Consider the following 21,588-nt stretch of genomic DNA (forward strand, 5'->3'; position numbering starts at 1 on the left):
CCCACTTTGATGATAGGTTTGCTTTTACCATCCTGCCATGGAGAATACCAACAAAGAAGGGCAGATAGATTTTCCATCCTAATAATAAGAGAGAGGGGGAGAGGGAGAAGACCATTTGTGGACTTGGCTGCTTTATAACGCAAACGCAGGGGGTGTGACAAATCATCAAATGATTGGTCCCACCCTCAATATAGGAAAATCTATAATGCAAATCAGAGCACACACCAGGGCATCCAGAAGCTAATTCAGCATAAGCATTAAGCTCAAATATCAAACGGCTGCAACTCCATTAAATTTTTATGAACTCAAACTGAAAGGTACGACACATACTCCAAAGGACACGAGAAATTATCAGAGGACCATCCACCATCCATCCTTTTTAAGAATTGGGATTCTCGTGGATGGAAAAGATGGAACCCCACAAGGTGGAGAGGGTCCTGCAACGTGTACTTGTACAACACTTTCCACACATAATTAATGGGCCTTCCTGTCAATTGATCATTCCACATTCTGGTGGGAGCAAAGGGGGAACAAATTAAATTTAAAACCAAAATAAAAGAGAGGAAAACACAGTCTTGCTCCAGTTTTTGGTCCATGCATATGCATATTTGGCATTTATTACCCTTCTCACATTGCTAACAATAACAATAATAAATTCAACAGTCAGGTGCTACCACAACACATCTGAAAATAACAAACATGGAGAGGGGTGCAAGTCTGGGAATTTAGCTCTGACAAAGCTACAGCTTAAACTAAAATTTTAATCCAAATGAGCAGACTATCTTTTGGAGAGTGGATAAAGAGATGCTTCTGCCTTGTGCTTCCTTTGCTTCAAGCATGGAAAAATAGATCCACCCAACTTGATCTCCTCTAACTCTCTGAGTCTTCAACAACTATTTCATCTCTTCATCAAAGGATAAGGCAATTTGGCCACGAAAAACACATATATCATTGCCCCTCCATATAGTTCAATAACCCCTCCTCCCTTCTCTTCTGGCTAACTTCGATTATGATAAAATGAATATGAAAACAAAAAGAAACATAAAATTTAAATGCGTACCGCTAGAACATCCAATGGTCCGATAACTTACAATGACATCCATTTTCTGCACCTAGTCCCCCTTACCCAAAGTCCTTCAAAAGAACCAAAGCAAAGATGAACTGTTGTCCCTCACCAGGGTCTGCTTTGACTGCCAATGTAACAGCCCAAGCCTGAAGCAGAAGTTATGTACTCAACTTTGCTTGACTGTGATTGCTGGGACCTTGTTGCGGGTTATTTAAAAGATACCCGCCATATCAAAATTCCCCGTGAAACAGGATACACTTGCTTGGTATCCACCATGAGAACAATTGAAACAGCTTCCCGCACCACATTTGCCTACAAGATGGTGACGAATTTCGGGGCATCCGTTCTTGGCCCTTCAAGAGACCGATACATGTATAACGTTCCAACAGAGTCATCCATCTCCTCCTCACCAATAGACCTAATCACTTCAACCACTAGGCGATCCATAGCATGAGCAATCTCCTGGCAACCTTGGCGAGTTAGACTACATGAGGACATCCAAAGGAACCTCATGTTGTAGTAGTGATGCAAACCAGAACGCAAAGCTGCATCTCCAAATGGGCTATCTCTAATCTCAAGCTTCTGCAATTGGGGACAGCCCTCAAGCACATATTTCAGCCCCATGTCACTATCTCCAGCAAAAGCCACTGACAATGTGCGTACCAATTTCCCATATCTTCCAATATAATCGAAAGCTTTATCTGTCAGTAAACCAGATACAGCAAGGCGAGTGAGCTTCTTACAGTTCATAACAATGGCTCCAAAACCATCATCCATAGGATCTCCAGTAACAGGATCAGGCCTGTGGCGCCCCATTATGCATAACCGGAAAACAACAAGATCTGGACAGTTCTTGGACATGGCTATGACAGCTGCATTAGTCATTCGCTGGCAGAAATACAGAATAGATTGCAATTTCCGACAACCCTCAGAAATTGCTTGGAGGCCCACTTCAGAAACAGGGCCGTCACTATCCTCCCGAGCATCGATAGGGAAAACCCGAAGCTCACGTAGTTCCTTGCATGTCGCAGCCACTGCTTGAAGTCCTTCATCACATATTGAATCAAGGACCTGCATAATGAGAGCTGAGGTAAGCTTCAAAGCTCAAATATCTTCACAAAGCTTAAAGACCAAATTTTGAATACATACCCAGAAAACCTGGAGCTTGTGGCAGTTGCTTATAATTGGCTTAAGCTGTTCTGCATCGATGTTGGCATAGCTGAAATTCAGAGACGTCAGATTTGAACAAACAGGGTAAATTGCAGGCAGATAATCTGGAATTATTTCCCTAAACCCAGAGAGACAAACTAAGGATCTGCAGGCAGCAAAAGCAGTTACATAATCTGGTTCTTGATCACCTTGTCCTGCTACCTCCAGTGGGCTAAACGAACCTGTCCCAAGGTGTGTGAGCTGTGGAGCTCGAATCATCAGGCGATATAGCTGCCCGATAGAAACATGTCGATTTAGCCTAAGCTTCTTAAGTGAAGGAGACCTAGCCACCAGCCTTTCCAATGCCTCAAAATTTATCGGGCATTCTACACAATCAAATATCAACGACTCAAGATGTGATTCACCCTCAGGAAAACAGGATATCCAATCTGTCTCATCATCTGTAACCTCAGATTCGATCAGATCAAGCACCCTAAGCTGTCTGCAATTATAGAAATACATCAATCAACTATCCATACACAATTCTATCCCCAAACTTCCTTTTTCCCTTTTATCCCATTGGTTATCACAACACATTACTTTAAACTCAAACGTTTCCATTTCCCAATCCATACCCAGATCAAAGAAGAAACATAAAAGATCTAAAAAATTCAATCTACAAACACAACAATCAGATCAAACAAAAATCTCAGTAAAGCTACAAACTTGTCTTAACCCAATACCAAATAAACCAATAACCATTACTCTTAACACCTTAAACAGATCTAATCAGCCAATTTTTTATAAATACATAGCATTATTATCAGGAAAAAAAATAAAAATAAAAAAAAAAAAGAAATTACCTGCACTTGCTAACAAAAATAGCAAGGCCACTAGTTCCAAACCCATCACAGCAAACGAGAACGAGCTCCTTAAACCCTGAAAATGACTCGGCCAGCGTTGCCAGATCATCATCCGTCACGGACATGCGCTTTAGGTAAACTTTTTCCAGCCAAGGGTACGCCTTGGCCAGCGCCAGCGCCCAAGGATTGAAGTGGGCCCCCCAATCGGGCGGCATCAGGTTAAAATCCGCGAACCTGGGCTTCCCTTTCAGATGAAGTGCCCTCACCCTGATAAACCTGGCCGTGGCCCGATCCGGCGACACCGCGTAGCAGTTTCCGATGAACAGCTCGGATCGCGTCAGCGCCTCGACCCGGTACCACGACTTGCACACCAATGAGGCGGCGTTTCGGTCGCGCCTCGACGTCAGGAAGTGGAGCACGTTTTCCAACACGTTCTCCAGGACCTGGTCCGGGAACGGAGACTGGAACTCCGGGTGACCCGACCCGGACCCGGTAGCGTTGCAGTTCCGGGCCTTGTTAGAAGTGAACTCAAGATCTGACGGTGAAGATTGCTGCCTTTCGTCGTCCTCAGACATTCGCTCCGCCCTGTTATGTCGCATGAGAGACAACAAAAGGAAGAGAAAGAGGGCGAGTTGGTAGCACACGCGCGGCCCTGTGATCTAAAGCGATCTTCCCTTTCTTTCTTTTGTTGGGGTAGCTTTGATTGATGGGATTGAGATTTGGGTTTCTCAGATCATGGGAACATGGATTAAATGTAAGGGAAATGAGTGAATGAGATGATATATTTTAAGTTTCTTTTTTCTTGGGGAGAGGAGGGTTTAGGTAGGAGAGGACAGGGAGGGAGAGCGGAGGGGGTGGGGGGGTTGGGAACTGGGATGGGAAGGGAAGGATGGGGGGATATAGAAAGAGAGAGAGAGAAAGAGAGCGCAAAGATAAGTAATTTAGTTTAATTGGTCAGAGAGAGAGTGAACAGTGGACAGTGCTGTCTGTGTCTTCTCTCTTTCTTTCTTTCTCTCTCTTTCTTCTGAGCATTGGGATTCTCCATGCCTCTTCCCCTCTGCCTCTCTCTCTCTCTTTCATCTGCAATATCCAATGGCTCTCCACACTTCTCCTCCATTATTTGGGGTTTTTTTTTTTTTACAAGCTTTTGTCTTTTTATTTCTTTAAATTTTTTTTTTAAAGTTGTTGGTTTTTGACAGTAAGTACTATAGTTTTTTCTTTTGTCAACTGCTGTAGAATTTGTTTGGATTTTATGTTGGATTGCACCCTTGGTCTTTTCTTTATTTGTACATAACTCCTCCTCTTTCTTTTTCTTTCTGAATTTGACCAATTTTATTTCAAATTGAGATGACAAGTCTATTTTAGTAGTGTGTGAATGATGAGTCAGCCAAAGGAAGATAAAAATGATTGATTCATCTTTATATATTGCATGCATTGTTTGTATTATACTAAAAAGATTTTCATTTTAAGGGGAGCTTGAAATCATTATACTATTTTTCTTTTTTTTAATCACTAGTTTTTTTTTACCATATGATTTCAAGTATGAATCTCATATGTCCTACATAAAATGATTTTAATTCTCTAAATAATGCATTATTGTAGGAATAAAATGTTTATAAGCAAGATGAAAAAGCATTTCATTTATACATTGTCAGCTAAAATAAAACCGTAATAATATTTGTTGAACAATCATGATAACTTAATTCATGCATGATGAGAAAATATAGTAATTTTTTTAAATAATTTTGCTTCCCATGTTTTTTTATTGATCAAACTCTACCTATTTAAGCATAATAATTTGTTTAATGTAACATATCAAAGATTTGGTTTTTTTTTCCTCCCTTATGAATAGGATGAAAACGTGAGTTAACAAAACCAATGGGTTATTTTGTATATATACTAGAAAATGAAGGACCGATTTCTAAATATCCGTTTTTTAAATTATCTCTTTACGCTTTTCCAAACGGAAGTAAAAAAAAAAAAGAGGCCACCGTCCAATCGCGAAGCAGTAAACTGTTGTTAGCTACCGAAGCTTCAAGGGGGACTGCTAGAGGCAAAGGCTGACAAAGTCTACGTGGCAGAGTCATTTTTTTCCCTCTCCACGCGCTCCCAAACCGCGTCCCCATCACTTGGCGGCAATCCCCTTTCCCGCAGTCTTCCCCTTTTTCTCATCCCCTTTCTTGTTGTGTAGCGAAGAAGCATATATATTTTTTAAATAAAAAAACAAAATAAATATAAAGAACTCAATGATACTAATAAGTACAATAACCCTAATCAATAAATAAATAAAAGGGAAAATAAAACAGGGAGTGGATGCAATTAAAACCTACACTTCTCTTTCTTTTTGGTGTTTGCTGAGGTTAGCATCATTTGTCCTTCTTACACTTTGGATCTAATCTTTTGCCCATTGCCCTTTTCCTTCTATCTTTTTTCACTTGTTATGTTAGGTAATTTTTAATCATTATCAAACTTTTTAAATTTGTTTTTTGCTTGTTATGTAAATTTACCTAAAAGAAGAAAAGGGTTTTTCTTTTTTTACTGTAGTTGTTTCTGGTTAAAATTGACATCTTAATCTGACTAGAAATGTTGCAACATTCTTCCTTTTTTGGGTTCCTGAACTGACTCTTAGCTTTTTGGCCACAAATAATATTCACCTAACACTTTAATCTTAATTATTTAAATAATTATTGATTTAAGTTTAAACATTTATTAATAAATAGGTTCCATGCACAAAATGATAGACCCGTTATTGAATTTATTCAATAAATTCTTGGCACGTCCGTGAGAGAAATAGTTGAGATAAAAGTATTTGTGCAAAAAGCATTAATAGTTTTTTCACATATTTGTTATTAATTTTTGACATGCCATCTTAAATTCTTTATATGTGATCTTTTTTAAAAAATATATATATATATATTTTTTAAAACACAGTTAAAAATATTTTAAGTTTCATTTGAATTTAATTCTTTTTTTGAACGATTTTAAAGAATCAATTCAAAATTAAATGAAACGGGATTTAATTTAAGTGGTAAAAAAGAATCGAATTATTCAAAGGAAATTGATGCACATTTTACAACTAAAAAAAATCTAATGTTACATAGCATAAATAGATTTTAAGACATAAGTAAAAAAATGAAGAATCTTAAAATGATTAGGGTGTTTAGTGTTGTGTTTGGTCGGAACTCTGGATTAATGATAGTTCTTCCAAAAGATGTCAACGAATCTGTGACATAATGTTGGAAATTTGAACTCTTAACCTTTCAGTTCGCCAAATATTTACAAAGGCACTTTGGAAAGGCCCATGTGGTAATAGCCGCAAATTCACAGTCGTCGTCTGTAATTCCCAGTTAGATATAAAGAGCAAGATTTGAATTTTTTTTTTTAATTATAAAAATAAAAGCATCAGAATTTATTTTTGTTAAGCATTTTGAAATAATCTTTCCATTGCTTATAAAACCATTTAATCAAAGCCTGCAAAATCATGGTTCAATTGTTTTCCTTTTTCTTTTCTTTTTTGTTTGAAATGACAGAGAACTATGCCCTACAAAAAAGAAAAGCAAAAGACAGAAAACAATGGATGAATATGATAAAACCAAACATGTCCTAGAGCTCTTTAAGCTTTGATTTTGACATATGTCATATTGCATATTCTCTTTCTGCTCAAGATCTGCTCTAAGATTTCCAAGGAATCATTTGGTTTCAACAGACAATAGTGCTCCAATTTTATTGAATGACCCTCTGAAAATTTTTAGCTTAAGTTTTCTGGGTTTCAAGACTGGATTTCATCGAAGGCTAATGGAGGTAAGATTTATGGTTATTATTATTTTTTTTCCTTGCTTGCCAGAAAATATATATTAATAATCAATGTGAACAGATGACAGAAACAAATGGGGGGAGGCAATGAGAAAAGATTGATGATTCTCATGGCCTCTTTTAAATTTGGGGAATCTTTCCTTGATTTCTAGTACCTGTAATTTTAATTATGTTTTTATTTTATTTTCTCTGTAACCAAACAATATTTCACCAGAAGGAAAGCACATAGCATGGAATAAAAGCAGCTACTTTGTTTCTCTTTCTTCCTTGCATGCATCAAGAGGGATGCAGTAAAGATCTTAAGGACCTTGGTCCCCATAGGAGAACATAGTTGACTTACAAGATTAAAAGTTGGGTTTCCACTTAATGTGTAAGTAAATGCATTAAAATATTTGGAATCTTTCCATTTATCCAAAGTACAAATCATGTTATTATCAGTGTTCTTTATATTCCATATTCTTTTTTATTATTCAAAATTTCAAACAATTAATCTTTTGAATTTCATGATTAAGAAATAGAAATTGTGTAACAAGTTGGGAATCGAAATTCCAATCATTTTGAAGGGGTTGGGGTTTTTTTTTAATTTTATTTTTCTTGGAATTAATGAGAAGAGATCATATATGTTCAAGTACTATGGCATATATTATACCTGCCATTAATTTAGATTCTCTAGTTAGCGTCAATTTACGTGAGCATAAATTCCGTCCAAAGGGGAGGAACAGGATAATAATCAGATGATGAATTTGAGGATATTATGGGGAACTCAAACTTAAGCCAACCATTTTTTTTGTGGGGGGGGTGGTGGCCATTGATGGACCATGAGAAAATCTTGATGTGATCTTGTTTCTTTTGTTTTGTTTCATATCGTCAGGTGTTGAAGCAGAAGCAAGAGGATTGGCATGTTTGCATAATATCTTTGGGGGAGGGTTTGATTAGAATCAGCAGGCTACATTGGTTAAGAGATTTGGACACTGACTGCTAGGCTGCAGGGTCGGCAAATATGTTGAGACAACAAGATGAAGTGTCTATTCACAACATTGGAAAATCAACCATTACCCCCCTCCCACCCTGGAATTCATGACTTTTCACCATCAATTTCCCTCAAGGGGACCTTCCAGCACCCTTCTTCATGTTAATATGAACACTAAACAATGTTGAAAAACCCCAATTGGACCAAGATCTTGACAATACATTCCAAACAGGAATTTGGAAACATGAAGGGCTTGCTTTTCGAATGACATTTGTCCACACATTTCTGAACGTTTCTTTAAGATTTTGATTCCAATAGGGCAGAAAAGAGCCTTCTCTTTATGGCCTGATATCCACTTAGCTACTAGGATTTTGGAGGAAATGAGAGCAAAAAAGAAAAGAAAAGAAAAAGCATTTGCTTAAAGTCGTCCTTTTGGGAAATAGCCTTTTTAGCTGTGCTGGTAAAAGACGGGGTCTATGCTCCATGAGACAATTGCTGTCTTAAGCTCCAAAATTCAGTAAAGTTTCTGGAGAAAACTTCCTTCACTTGGTTATTATATTTAATTGTGTGGATGTCGTAAGTTGAAACTTGAAAGCGTAATCTCTTTCCTGCTAATAATTTAGTACCACAGTTGGTATTGCCCCAGCTAGCTCTTGATCAATTATTGGTCACTAAACCTGAAGTGGGGCTAGCTGGATGCACATCATTCAGGTTGGCTAGCAGGTGAAATTATCAGTTCATCACTGCAGAATTTTGGCTATTTCCGTAACTTCAGATTGGTCCTTTCCCTAAATTCCTTGTTGTACTGTGATTGGAAACTCCATGGAGATCGCCCAGAGCCGCCCCCCCCCCCTCCCTCTCTCTCTCTCTCTCTCTACTACTATCGGNCTCTCGTCTCTCTCTCTCTCTCTAAATTCCACTACTCTTTTTGCAATGATATAATGCTTGCAGTGGATGAAACCCTCAAGAACTGCTGATGATATTTCTCGAGAATCTCCTACGATGTGAGCCTGATTGATTAATACCATCAGATATATCAATCATTCTTTTTGCGTCAACCCCCCCAAAAAAAGGTTGATAAGCAAACAATTTGGTTAAACTTAAGTTCTGGTTTTGATTGAATGCAGCACTGTTTGAAATATATCTATTCATAAAGTTTGTCTTAAAATAATTCATGCACCCATGTGTTTCTCTCCCTGGTCTAACACGAAAAGCTTATACACTATATATTTTAGTGGAATCAGAAGCTGATCTAACTTTTAACAATGGTAGACTCCTTTCCATACCACTTCAACAGACAAGGCCCAAAGAGAGAGAGAGAGAGAGAGAGAGAGAGTCTTGATTATAACTGGCCGTGGTTAGACCAATCATAAACCCATTCAAAGTTGGTATCTAGTTGCCAGTTGGGCTTATCAATCTCACCAACTATTAGAAAAATGTTCAGACATTGGAGAGAATCTTCCACCGCTTGCAAATATTATTATTCCTAAACGAGTAGAGACATGGGTGTCCATTTGAAGCTCCTTTTGGAGTTGATTAGGAAGGAACTCGACTCCTGTCTTGTTGTTGAGGATTATTTGTGGACGACCAAAACAAGAAAAGTTGGTATTTACTATAGCTCATTACATAGGCATTGCCGCTATCCCGGCATGAACATCTCATTAAATTATTTCATTCCTCAAGTACTTAATGTATATACTAATTACTTGATTATTTATTATATTATTATGTGAATCGATTACTCAGAATTATAGAATTATAGAATGTTAGAAGAATTATTGGGCCATACGTAAGATATGATTCAAACCCTGGTCTAATTAAGTGTTGGGCTCCTGCTTTGGGCCTAATACTAGAGGAGCAGTGGAAAATCCAGACCTAATGACCATGTCGGTCAGGGCCGGATATCATTTTGTCGCGTGGCGAACTGCCAAGTGGTCGCTTCAAGTTCAAAGGTAAAAGACGTAAAAACGAAAACTAACGGCAACAATTCAAACCTCGCAAGGAATAAATTCTAGAAAATTCCTTCACGGTTTTGACTCATCCCGCAGAAGCTTTCCAACTCCAATTAAAAATTTCCATTTCTTCATCTCCTTTTGTCTGATCCTAACACTAAGAAATGATGAGCCAGCCTTCGCCCGATCGTAACAAGGTCCCCGAAACCAAACAGTCAACAACATCCTCCGAGTCAAGCCAACCGGCAGCCCGCTCTTCTGATTACGCTCCGTACCCGAAACTCGACCCGAAGGACGTCACTCCTCCACCGGAGAGTTGGACCAACGTTTCCGTGGGTTCCCAATCGCAACCCAATCCAGGCCCAGCTCCGATCTCTAGCAGCGCTGCCACCAGCATGCCGGCCGAGTCGAATCCTTACGTTTCTCCCGCTCCGGTTCAATCATCATCCGTCAAGAGTAAGTCACTTCCAACGATTCCAGTTGCTTCAATTCATAGTAAATTGTTATTTTGAAGTTATCGAATTATGTATTTAAATTGAAGCCCCCCCTTTTTTCTGAGCAGATAAGATGGATTCAGTGAAAGATGTGTTAGGGAAATGGGGAAAGAAGGCAGCGGAGGATACTAAGAAGGCGAAAGAGATAGCTGGGAACATGTGGCAACACTGTAATTATTTCTCTCTTTCAATTTTGCTTATTTTATTTCTCTGTATTGCCTATGACTGATTTTGACTTTTAATTGACATATCGTTTTCTAAGGGTATTTTGAATACATAGTGTCCATTTGATGGAAAAGTATGAAGTATTATAAGTAACTTTGTTGTTGTTTTTTCTTTTGGAACAGTGAAAACGGGGCCGAGTTTTGCTGATGCTGCAGTAGGAAGAATTGCACAGAGTACTAAAGTTCTTGCAGAAGGTGGTTATGAGAAGATCTTTCAACAAACGTTTGAGAATGTTCCTGAGGAGCAGCTTCTGAAGACGTATGCGTGCTACCTGTCCACTTCAGCTGGTCCTGTCATGGGAGTTCTATATCTGTCAACCGCAAAGCTTGCTTTTTGTAGTGACAATCCTCTGTCTTACCAAGTTGGTGATCAGACTCAATGGAGCTATTATAAGGTATATTGGCTTATGTTGTGTCTCGCTATGTTTCAAGTTGTTGGTCAAGTTTAGCACAGACTGATGAGTGACGATTTACAATGAACTTAATACTGTTTTTTTATGCTGTAATGGATTTTTTGTTAGATTTTCCATTCTTTGGCAGTTCCTTATATTGTTGCAAGATATGAATTATGAATGTTCTGTCCCTTTCTTGATTTACTTGTTTTAAAGAATGTTGAAGGCTCAATAGTTGATGGTTCTATGTGGATTAGTGGAGCACTTAAAGTTGACAAACATAAAAGCTGTACTTTAAATAACATAGATCCTTATTGCAACCGCGGTTGACTTACTTGTCCCAGTTATTTGCTGAAATTCTGTGGTCCCTTGTTTAACGTCTTCATCACCTTGTTAGACTTATTCTATTGGCATTCTTTGGTACCTGTAGTGCTAGTTTTTGGTTTATAATTTTGTAGTGGATGCTATGTTTAATTGAACTTATTTAAAAGGAGTTGGTAATGAAAATTGTTGGTGGTAAGGACCTTAATGCGTTGTAAAGGTAGAATATTTTTTATGAGATTGATCTGGATATCTGTACATAGATCATGACATCCTCAACTTTGCTAAATTTAATGGCTCATATGATTCTGAAGAACCCAGTCAAAAGCCATCCTGTAATAGTTGTCCTGAGGCAATTCAAATGAGATCTAAAAATTCAAGTGATTTTGCCATATGTGTTCATGAGCCACATGTTCGTAGGATAATTGTTTTACTTGATTGCGTCCTTGTCAAATGCTCTAGAAAGTTACCAATTAAAATCTAGGATATATTGATTTTCCTTTGTTGGATTTATCGGGATTTGTCAAAGTCTGCTGGCTCTGTTCTTATTACACAGACCTGTGCTTTTTTGTATAAGTATACTTGTCTATCATCAATCATTTATCTTTACTTAAACCTGTTCTAATGGTTATTAATGTGATTTTTATGTCCTCTCGCCACTCTACTTGTAGGTGGTGCTTCCATTACATCAGCTCAGTGCAGTGAATCCATCAGTTAGCAAAGCCAACACAGCTGAGAAATACATCCAAATTATATCAGTTGACAACCATGAGTTCTGGTTCATGGGCTTTGTACACTATGACAGTGCTGTTAAAAATCTTCAAGGAGCATTGCAGCCCCGTTGCTCATGATGTGATCCAGTCAAACTCTACACAATGACCCAAAACGTGCTTTTCATCACGAAATTGATGTAGATAAAATATTTTGAGCCAGATTTGTGGTAGTTGAGATAGCATATATTGCATTTGTTTGAAGTCACTGTAATATTCCTTTGTTTCTTAAATTCATCAATTCTTGGTGGTATTTGTGAGTTGTCAGTAAGGTATCAGCTTGTTAAATGGTTTTACCTTATTCATGTGATCGTTTACACTAGTACTTTTTCAAGTGGAAAGTATTGATACTAGCAAAGGTTATTGTGAGATAATGGAACTATTTCTTTTCTAAGTATCTTCTGCAACTTCCCTTCTTTCCCTCCGTCTTTATTCAAATTGTGTGTAATGAGATATATATTCACACTTAAAAGATGCCTCTAGTCTCTTGGTCAGTTGGTCTGGCTAGTTTCTGGCAAGTTTGTTGGATGTGCTTATTATTTATGTGGTATGGGGGACTGGAGTAGAGTTTTGGGTTTCTACGTTCTTTCTCTTCTGGGAGGGTTTCGTTCCATTACCCAAATCCTTTATCCGGGCCCTCTCGTTTTGCTTCTGTCCTAGCAACCGTCGAAAGCAACAAAACTGGAACGTTGGGCATCTATACAACTTGCAAGACAAATGCACCAATGAAACAGCCATCAGATTTGGATCTGGGTGGCAAGGATCTTCCACGTTGATCTGAAAGCAATTCCTCAATCCTGCTATGATCACGTAACATTTGCAGGACAAGGAAGCCCCCATTGCCAGAGCTACTAGTTAGTAGTGGAGGAACTAGGCACGATGGAGCCCTGCAAGGTGTAAAATATCAATTAAACAGAATCTAAACTGCAGAAAGTAAATAGGAAAAAGGTGTGACATAGTAATGTACCCTGCAAGCAACGGGAAGTAAAAAAGCTTTATAATCATAAACTTTAGATTATTATGATCATTATTTAGGCAACAGTGCATTATCAGCAAGGCCCCAGTTTGTTGATAAGCTCGATGTTGGTGGTTTATTTGGCCCAAATATGTTGGAACCGACAGATCCACTAGTAGGTCCAAACCCCTGGCCGAAGGAAGGACTAGATGTTGTGGCCTGGCCAGCTTCGTCTGTCTTTATCTTAACTGGCAAACCTGAAATAGGGAACATACACCAATTTTATGGCAGATGACACTCAATTTACATTCATATCATAGGCCACCCTGCCATCGCCGGGGGACCATAGTTTATCACTTTGAGCTACTCTATCCTAGGGAACGTGTGCAAATTTTTAAGCTTCAGTTTGCCGTTTTTTTCTTATATGCAAAAAAAAAAAAATGAAAGGAAATCCTGGTCAGAGTATTGTGAGGCTGGTATGGGTAGAAGCAGGAAGCTCCATTTAAGAAAATGGTGAAGTAATTCTTTACTGCTATTCTTATATTCTTCAAACTTTAAATCCCGAGTAATGGTCGTGGCTCGTAATTGTGCATGTGTTCATTATCACCATGTACCATGATCCTGAATCAGCAGACATAGGTTATGGAAGAAGCACTGGAAACCTTAAGAAATACACAAGGAGCTAATAGTTAGAAGGCAGTAAGATGAAATTTTAGGGTTCAGAAAACGTACAACACTGTAAACATGTCGTCTCAATCAATAAACAGATTTACCCAGTTTTATATACTCCAATATCATTTTACTTTTTATTATTCCTTCATAAAATGTAAAAAAAAAATGGTAGTAGTAGTAATTAATTAACAACAAATTAAGAGATGAATGGAGATTAAGAGAATCCATGAAGCAATAATTATTCTTTCTTAATTTGTAATGACCTACCTGCTAGGGTTTTTTCTATTTTTGTGTTAACTCTTAATATATAATTGAATTGCTAATTGACAAAACAGAAGGGGATGAAGGGAGGCAATGTTAGCAAATGAGCCCTAAAGAAGAAGGATGAGATTGCGATATTTCTATGGTCCTAACCCTTCCCCCAAAAATAGTCATTTTTTTCCTTTGTAAAGATAAGCATTTACTTTCTCCAACCACTAGCCTCTCCCCCTTCTAAGTCTCTTCCTTTGGGTTTTTTTTTTTTTTTGCTTCTGCCACATCCCCCCCCCCCATAAAATGATTGCTTTCTTGAACCAAAAAAAAAAAANTTGAACCAAAAAAAAAAAAAGAAAAGAAATAAAATCAAAATCCACAAAAGAGAAGAAAATGAAGGACCCTTTCTCTCTCTCAATCATCCCTTTCATATCTATCATTGCTTCTTTCTTTCTTTCTTTTCTTTTTTTTTTCTTTTCTGCATGTAATTTGTTACTTACTACACCCCCTGAGATTGAAACTTAAGTATTTTCTTCATTTCATATTGAATGTTTTATCATATTTTAATGTATTAATTACTTGTTAATTATGGTACAAACCATAATAAATACTGTTAATCATCTTAGGTACATATGAAAACTGTTAGGTACATATCAATACTGTTAGACACATGATTGTATATTTGGGTCATGGGTACATACAATAGTAACATGATATGAGTTTAGGTATGAAGAAATTTATACAGAACTAAAATTAAATATACTTTAATAAATGAAGAAATCTGTTACATAATTTCAATCTTTATTTGTTCTTAATTACTATGCTCAGCTAAAATTCATTTTTTATTCATATTCTATTTTAATATTTTTCTTAAACACCTTATAAATCTTTTTCTCGTAAGTCATAAATAAGTTAAAAACAATAAGATATTCTCTTTTCGTAGGCAGTGTGTTAATAATATACGTATTATTTCTTTTCAGATGAACAGAAAAATTAAATGACTAAGTTATGTGCTAATCTGTGCGAGAGCATTCTTTTTCTTTAACTTGTGTTTCAGAACTTAAACATGGGATGATATATAATGTTAAACGACTGCTTACTGTTAATTAGGGTTTCAGGCTATGATCAAATTAATAGGAAAAAGTCATTAAAAAAACAAAAGAATTTAGCGATTTCAAGGTTTTGGGTCAAATTTGTGTAACAAAATGAAGTCAAAGAAAGTAGCCTGAATTGAGTTCCCTCCTTCAGCCATAGTGTTGAAAACCCCTGGCTGGCACACAAAATTTCTCAAACTCCCGCCCCAATGAAAAGAAGCAGTGCTCAGAAAACAAAAGCTGCTGCATAACTTGGTCCTTTGCTTTGAAATCGAAACAGTTAAGATTATTCAGAAAAAGAAAGAGCAGGCTGGTAGTAAGTATATTAGATGAAAGAAACGAAAAACTGATCACAGAAAGCACAGTGGGAATATCTATTTGAACAATAGTTAGTGGTGGAAGTGAAGTGAAGTTGAAGAACACAAGACACATTAGGTGAGAAGCTAAGTCCGAGACTGAGACAAACAACAGCATAGCTGTAATGTCAGTGCAATTAATATTGTTCCCGTTTCCCTTTGTTAGGAGAGAGAGCCCACATGTTCCTTAACAGGGACAACCCAAAAGCAGCAAAAACTTGAGACCCAAGCTCATTGAAACTCTTATTTCCGACAGCTTCAACTCTCCACTATGCTATCTGCTCTTTACCTGACTTTCCCCAACATCAAACATGTTGAGTTTCTTCCCCACATATTCTCCTTTCTTTTTCTCCTACATATCTCTCAGACTCTTTCTATATCTTTGCTACCCTCTCAACTACTGCTACTGCCAATTTGAAGGCCCCAGCTTTTATTTAGTTTTACGTTGTAACATATAACATTAATTGTTGTTATTATGGGATTAATATTTAATTAGCGAAATTAACTGTATGGCGGGGAATTTTATATTAAAAGGTGTTTTAACGTCCCATCCACGGGCCTTGGTCAGAAGGAAGTCTGAATTACGTCTGCAACACTGCAATAAAACTGGCAAACACTGTGCTTCACTGCCATGTTAATAACCACTCCAAACTTTATTTTGTTCTCTGTTCCTCTTCGAAATTTGTTTTCTTATTTTTTTCAGCACCAGAAAAGCTTCATCAAAGAAACGAGGTGAAGTCATGGAGAAGGTGAGTCCCCAAGTTAACAAAGAAAAGGAAAAAAAAAGAGAAATAAACTAAAAACCAAGAAAAGATAAAGAGAAAAAGGGTGTGCAACACAAAGGCTGTATATAATCAAGCTTGATGAGTGCGCACTAAAGACAGAGAACGATGAGAACGACAAAAAAGGAGAGATTATTAGTTAATGGAAAGATGAGAAATTAATCTGGTGGGAAAAATTAAGATAAAAGAAAATCGAAAATTCCCCTTTGTAAAGCGCATTTGGCAACTTCTTTTCACGGTGATTTTGAGACATGTTCAGCTAGTAGGAAGTGTCTAGAAGTGCAAAATGTGGGTTGAAGGACATTAATGCGAGAGAGAGAGTAAAGCATACTAAAAGCTTAAGCGGTCAAGACGAAGAGAAAAAAAGGAGAAGGTGACAGGTGTAAACAGAAACAGAAAATATTGCAGCTTTGCATGCCAAACACGTTTTATCCGAATTGGAATTACTCTCAATCCTTGATGATGAATGATGATGATCATGATCACATGATGCTAACTTACAAAACCTTAATTAGTTCATCAGCTTTTTTTTTCTTCCTCGATCTCCTCGCAACAGTTGAGCAAATTCAATGTTAGCAGCAGGCAGAAGCTATAATTCCAAACTGGGAGTGCAGTTTTGATGACAGAGAATATAAAATTGCAAACATGTAGTAAGCAGATGGAAAGATGGGATTATACTAAGCACTGAAGATGAGATTTCTAAGGTACTTGACAACTCTTGAAATCAAAAGAACTACAGTTAGAAGATGCTTGGTTTGAGCAATGGCCCATTAATTAGCAACAATGTACTGATCAGAAACTGGAGGTCATCATCATCATCCTACGCTGAACACTGATAATAATAACAGAAACTAGATAAAAATCAAAATCAGATTGGAAAAAAGAAAAGAAAAAAGAAAGAAACGGTGAGAACCCTAGTTCAATCCTACTAAATTCACATCGCGATTCTCCTCATTCCCATTATCACATGCTTCTGTGATGTTTTTCTTCTTCTTCCCAAGTAACAATGGTGAAGCTCTTTTCTCATTTTTGTTGAAAAATTAGGGTTTCTTACCAAGAGTGTGCTTGTTGTTGTGCATCCAGACCTTAAGCACATGCCTTTTCACACCAGTTTCTTCACAAAATTGCTCCACAGCAGCCTCATCATGCTTCTGAATCCTCCACCCGAGCCTTTCAGCGAACTCCAGCATCTTTTCTTTCTGTTCGGAAGTAAATTTTGTTCTGAACCTCTTCTTCAATCCACCACTGCCTCCACCTCCACCTCCACCTCCACCGCCACTGCTACTAGGATTCGAAACATCTTCATCCTCTCTGCTGTAACCACCAGCAATACCGCCCCCACCACCCCCTGACGCTGCTGGCAAGGCCAAAGGCCTGTGCTGTGGAGGTGGCGTTAGGTGAAGATACCCCGCTGGTGGTGGCGCCCTATAGTAGGCCGAGAATTGGGGGTGGTGCTGGTGGTGGTGAGGGTTATAAGTATTACCTTCACCGTCACCTTCTCTACGGTGAAAGTTCCTGTGGCAGTTACACGCGGCACATTTCAAGGCGTCAAGGGTCCCTTCCTCACCAGCCGCCATAAACTCGCCGCATCCATCCACAGCGTGGCCCCCAATACTCACGGCATGGTTCTTGAGACACTCACGGTACCTTATAGTGGATCCCACTTTTCTTGGTGTTGCTGACGCCGGACCTTCACCGCCGCTGGCGGGTCCCATTCTTGACAGAGCTGCTTGTGAGTTGCCAAGTGAGTCGTAGCCCGGTGGAACAGCCATCCCCATTTCTTCGTCTTGGTCTTCGTGTTCGTCAAAATCCATTTCTTGCTTCTTCTTCTTCTTCGTTTTCCAGCTGCCCTCTTCGTTTTTTATTTCGGTTTCCTTTCTTTCCCTGGCCTTGTTTTGTTGATAGGGAAGATCTACATGGCCAGGTTAATTCAGCAGATCCAGCACCAACAATTAAAAAGGAAGAGAGAGGTTAAACAAATATAAGAGAGGGTTTTGAGAGTAAACTTGTTTTGGTTTAGCTGAGAAGAGAAGATAAGAGAGAGGAGCAGAGTGTGGCCATGAATTCCTGGCCTGCAAAAAAAGGGTGTCTTACTCGAAAGCCTTTCATGTGCTTTCCATTTTGTGAAACCAAATAAGCAAAACTATTTTCCTCTTTATCTTAATTTACCCCAACTATTGGGGCTCTTTTTTACAGATTATTTTGACCGTAAATTTCAAATTTCACGTCTTGTTAATTGTCTTTTTCCTCTTTATCTATCTATCTCTCTCTCTCCTTCCCTTTTTAAGTTTTTGGCTGTCTTAGCTAGGCCTGAAACTCTTGTCTCCTTCCTTTTTCTATTTTTGTTAAGAGATGGTATGTGGGAGTGGTAAAAGTAAAACCGAGTCTGGGAATTACTTTGCAGGGAGCAAATGGCAAAAGTAATGGAAAAGCAGAGAGATGTAGGGAGGAGGAGGAGGAGACGTACTGTGTTGGGCAAAGGGTTGAAAGGGAGAGGTGGCGTTTGGATACGTGGGACAAGCTTTTCTTTAGTTATATTTTATTGGCTGCCCTTTTCCTTGAGAATGAAAGAAAGTATAGGAAAACTCTTTCCGCGACCCAACATGAAGTAAATCTAAATTCCTCGTTTTATTATCATCCTTCACTTGTCTTGATCTTTCCCTTCAACACTCTTCCCATCCAATGCTAGCTCACGATTAGACATTGTTCAAGTTTTTCCCTTTCTTTTTCTTGCTATTGAATGAAGGAACACATCTCATCACAAATATCTCATGTTTAGCATTGTTTAATGTTTATAATGGTCAACATCTAAAAGAAGAATTAATGTAATAATTTATTTCTTACTCACACCATGTTAAAATGATGAACTTACCATTCTTATTCATATAAACAAGAGCTTATGATTTTCCATTAAATTAGTTAGCATACACAATGGGTCCCCTACATGTAAAGGAAGAGAAAAGATTTCTACAAATAAGACTGAAGGAATTAAGTTGTGCGTGATATAGAATTATAGATAAGATTGGGAGAGAGGAGTTTGCTTAATCCAAAAGGGGAGAGAATTGCTTCAACATTTGGGAGCACAACTTGAAAAACTCAGTGCACGGAATTGCATTAAGGGGAAAAGCACATAAAACAAATAAATAAAATAAAAACAAATTTGGTGGCATTAATGCCAGCTGCCTACGTGCCCCCCATCCCCGACAGTAATATGTGACATCATTAATACAATCTTATTTATTCAAAAGAGATGATACGGGTGATCAGGGCCAGTACCCATCCACGCAATTGCGCTGAAACTGATCTCTCTCCCCACTCTTCCTTCCCCTACTTATATTAGGACAGCAATTTGTCAATTTTAGGTCCCGGGTTGGGTCTACATGCTACTTGGTGCCAAAGGACACCGAGGTTGATCTCTGCAACCTCCCCACAACCTCGGTTAGGTCCAAAAACCCAGAATGTTAGGCCTTAAGCCCTAATCCAAACCCTTCCTTATTTAGTTATAGTTAAAGCATTTAGCAGTATTAAATTAACCTTTGCGTATTTCATAACATAACAAGAAGCATTGTCAAGAGGTTTTATCTATCGCATGATCACATCAACTCAATCGGATTATTGAAATCTACATATATATATATATAAAGCTGAGATTGACAAATGATGCAATCCAATACTAAATTGGTAAGTGTTTCTTACGTAAATCTATGATGAAAAAACCAATCATGTTCTTCTCAGACGACCCCAAATCTTACAAATCACCCACTTAAGCGCGTTCTTAGAGATAATAATTAATAAAAGGCAAAGAGGGCAGTGATAATAGCTACAGTTTGTTGGCTCTTAGTTTGCCCATATTCTAAGTGCATGCACAACACCAAAACACTAGGGCTAGCAAAATGCTGATTAATTAAATTTAGTAATTATTTGAAAGTGGACTTTGGAAAGGGCCGGAGGGTTACACCTTGGTACTTGAACAAGTGTAAGATAACAAATGTAAACAAAACAGTCCAAAGGAAAACGGAAACAATAATTAAAGAGAAGAAAAAAATGGTAACATAGTTTTAATTTGTGATGGGGGGTGATTAAATGCTACCACAACATCCACACAAATCTCAGCAGGTGTGCAGGGTGATTCATGTGATACCTTCCATCATCGATCCATCATCCATCACCCATCATCAGCCCCATCTCAGCCCCACTCCCGCGTTTTTCTTTCTTTTTTTTTTTTCCCAATCCCGGTATATATCTGACGTGACTCTGTCTCACCGTACTCCTGTCACTCTCATGTCAGCTGGCGGGAAACCAACCCACTTCTTCTCAGAGATGCATGCCCTTTCTTTTTGCTCTCCTCCTTTGGCTTGACAACTAATTTTAGTAGTAATTGGGAGTTAATTATGTACTTAAACTTAAAAAAGTTCAAACTAATCTCAGTATAAACGGAGAGAGAGAGAATTCAAGCATTTGGATAATCCAATCAGGAAGAAGTGACAAGGAGCGGGCATACCGTACGTAGTAACGTAGGTTTATGTATATTTCATTTCGTGTACATTCTGCAGATCCGTACTTGCAATGTTTTTCCGTCCCGTTCTGCAGAACAGTAGAACATTTTAACCGTTGTCAATTACGGAAGATTCTTTGTAATCAATCAATCTTTAGTTAATGTGGGAGTTGAATAAGAGAGAATTGAGGGGAAAAAGGGAACAGGGATGGCGACAAGACGAGAAAAGGAAAGGGAGGGGGGAGGAGAAGAGAGAGAGGGTCTGACCTTGATTTCCATTTCCATGCTTTTTGGCAGTCTTTTTTTTTTTTAAACTTTCCTTCCTTCCTGAATGAAAAACCTCTTGTCCCCGGTTTTCCATCTCTTGTGCAAAGATTGCCACACTGTACAGATGGGCCCTTGGCTAACCATTTTTCCCATATTCCCATCCTTTCTTAGACTTAGCCCAGGGGGCCCAACCTATTTTAGTAGCATATATCAAGTATCATAATCAAAGACAAACAAAATTTAGGATTGAAGTCGGATGTCTCCAAAAACTAAACTGTGCAGGTTAAACCATCTGCATCGTGACTTAGAAATATCATAGCTAAAGCTCAATAGTCAATACATGTTAATATGTAGGGGACATTGAACGACCTTCCTTTGTTTTTTTTTCTTAAAAAAAGAAAAGAAATTAAACCCAGGTTTCTATATGTGATGATCAATGATAAAAAAAACAAGTGTTTAAGTGTAGTAAGTATTATTTTATTAATTACTCTGATGAATGCTAGTCCTGGACCATTTATATTGGGGTTTTCACCCTACTCAAATATTAGGCCTGCACGAGTAGGGTTTTAAAGTCAAGGCAGTGTTTTGCTTGCATGCATGGAAGAGTTGTTTCTTTCGGCCACTCTGGATCTTAATCTTTGAATTCACTGCCGTATTCGATAAGTAATTTACTTAAATGTTTGATGGTGATAAATCAGATT

General features: G+C 38.0%; 3 protein-coding genes and 1 long non-coding RNA gene across 4 annotated transcripts; 2 read left to right on the forward strand and 2 right to left on the reverse strand.

Annotated features, from left to right (window-relative positions):
* Positions 554–4,018, reverse strand: LOC18591770 (transport inhibitor response 1-like protein). The gene is made up of 3 exons (XM_018126112.1): positions 3,079–4,018; positions 2,216–2,717; positions 554–2,137 (listed from the first exon to the last, which is right to left on the reverse strand). The coding sequence occupies exons 1-3, from the start codon at positions 3,675–3,677 to the stop codon at positions 1,379–1,381; spliced, it is 1,860 nt and encodes a 619-aa protein (XP_017981601.1). The 5' UTR covers positions 3,678–4,018; the 3' UTR covers positions 554–1,378.
* Positions 6,597–8,270, forward strand: LOC18591771. Its single transcript, XR_001929128.1, has 3 exons — positions 6,597–6,879; positions 6,953–7,261; positions 7,763–8,270. It is a non-coding gene; the product is annotated as an uncharacterized LOC18591771 (long non-coding RNA).
* On the forward strand, positions 9,851–12,434 carry LOC18591772 (GEM-like protein 1). The gene is made up of 4 exons (XM_007018101.2): positions 9,851–10,269; positions 10,376–10,477; positions 10,655–10,926; positions 11,916–12,434. The coding sequence occupies exons 1-4, from the start codon at positions 9,978–9,980 to the stop codon at positions 12,093–12,095; spliced, it is 846 nt and encodes a 281-aa protein (XP_007018163.2). The 5' UTR covers positions 9,851–9,977; the 3' UTR covers positions 12,096–12,434.
* Positions 16,777–18,250, reverse strand: LOC18591774 (zinc-finger homeodomain protein 2). The gene has a single exon (XM_018126390.1). The coding sequence runs from the start codon at positions 17,937–17,939 to the stop codon at positions 17,166–17,168; it is 774 nt and encodes a 257-aa protein (XP_017981879.1). The 5' UTR covers positions 17,940–18,250; the 3' UTR covers positions 16,777–17,165.

Source organism: Theobroma cacao, chromosome 8 (genome assembly GCF_000208745.1).
Source record: "Theobroma cacao cultivar B97-61/B2 chromosome 8, Criollo_cocoa_genome_V2, whole genome shotgun sequence".
Classification (NCBI taxonomy): Eukaryota; Viridiplantae; Streptophyta; class Magnoliopsida; order Malvales; family Malvaceae; genus Theobroma; species Theobroma cacao.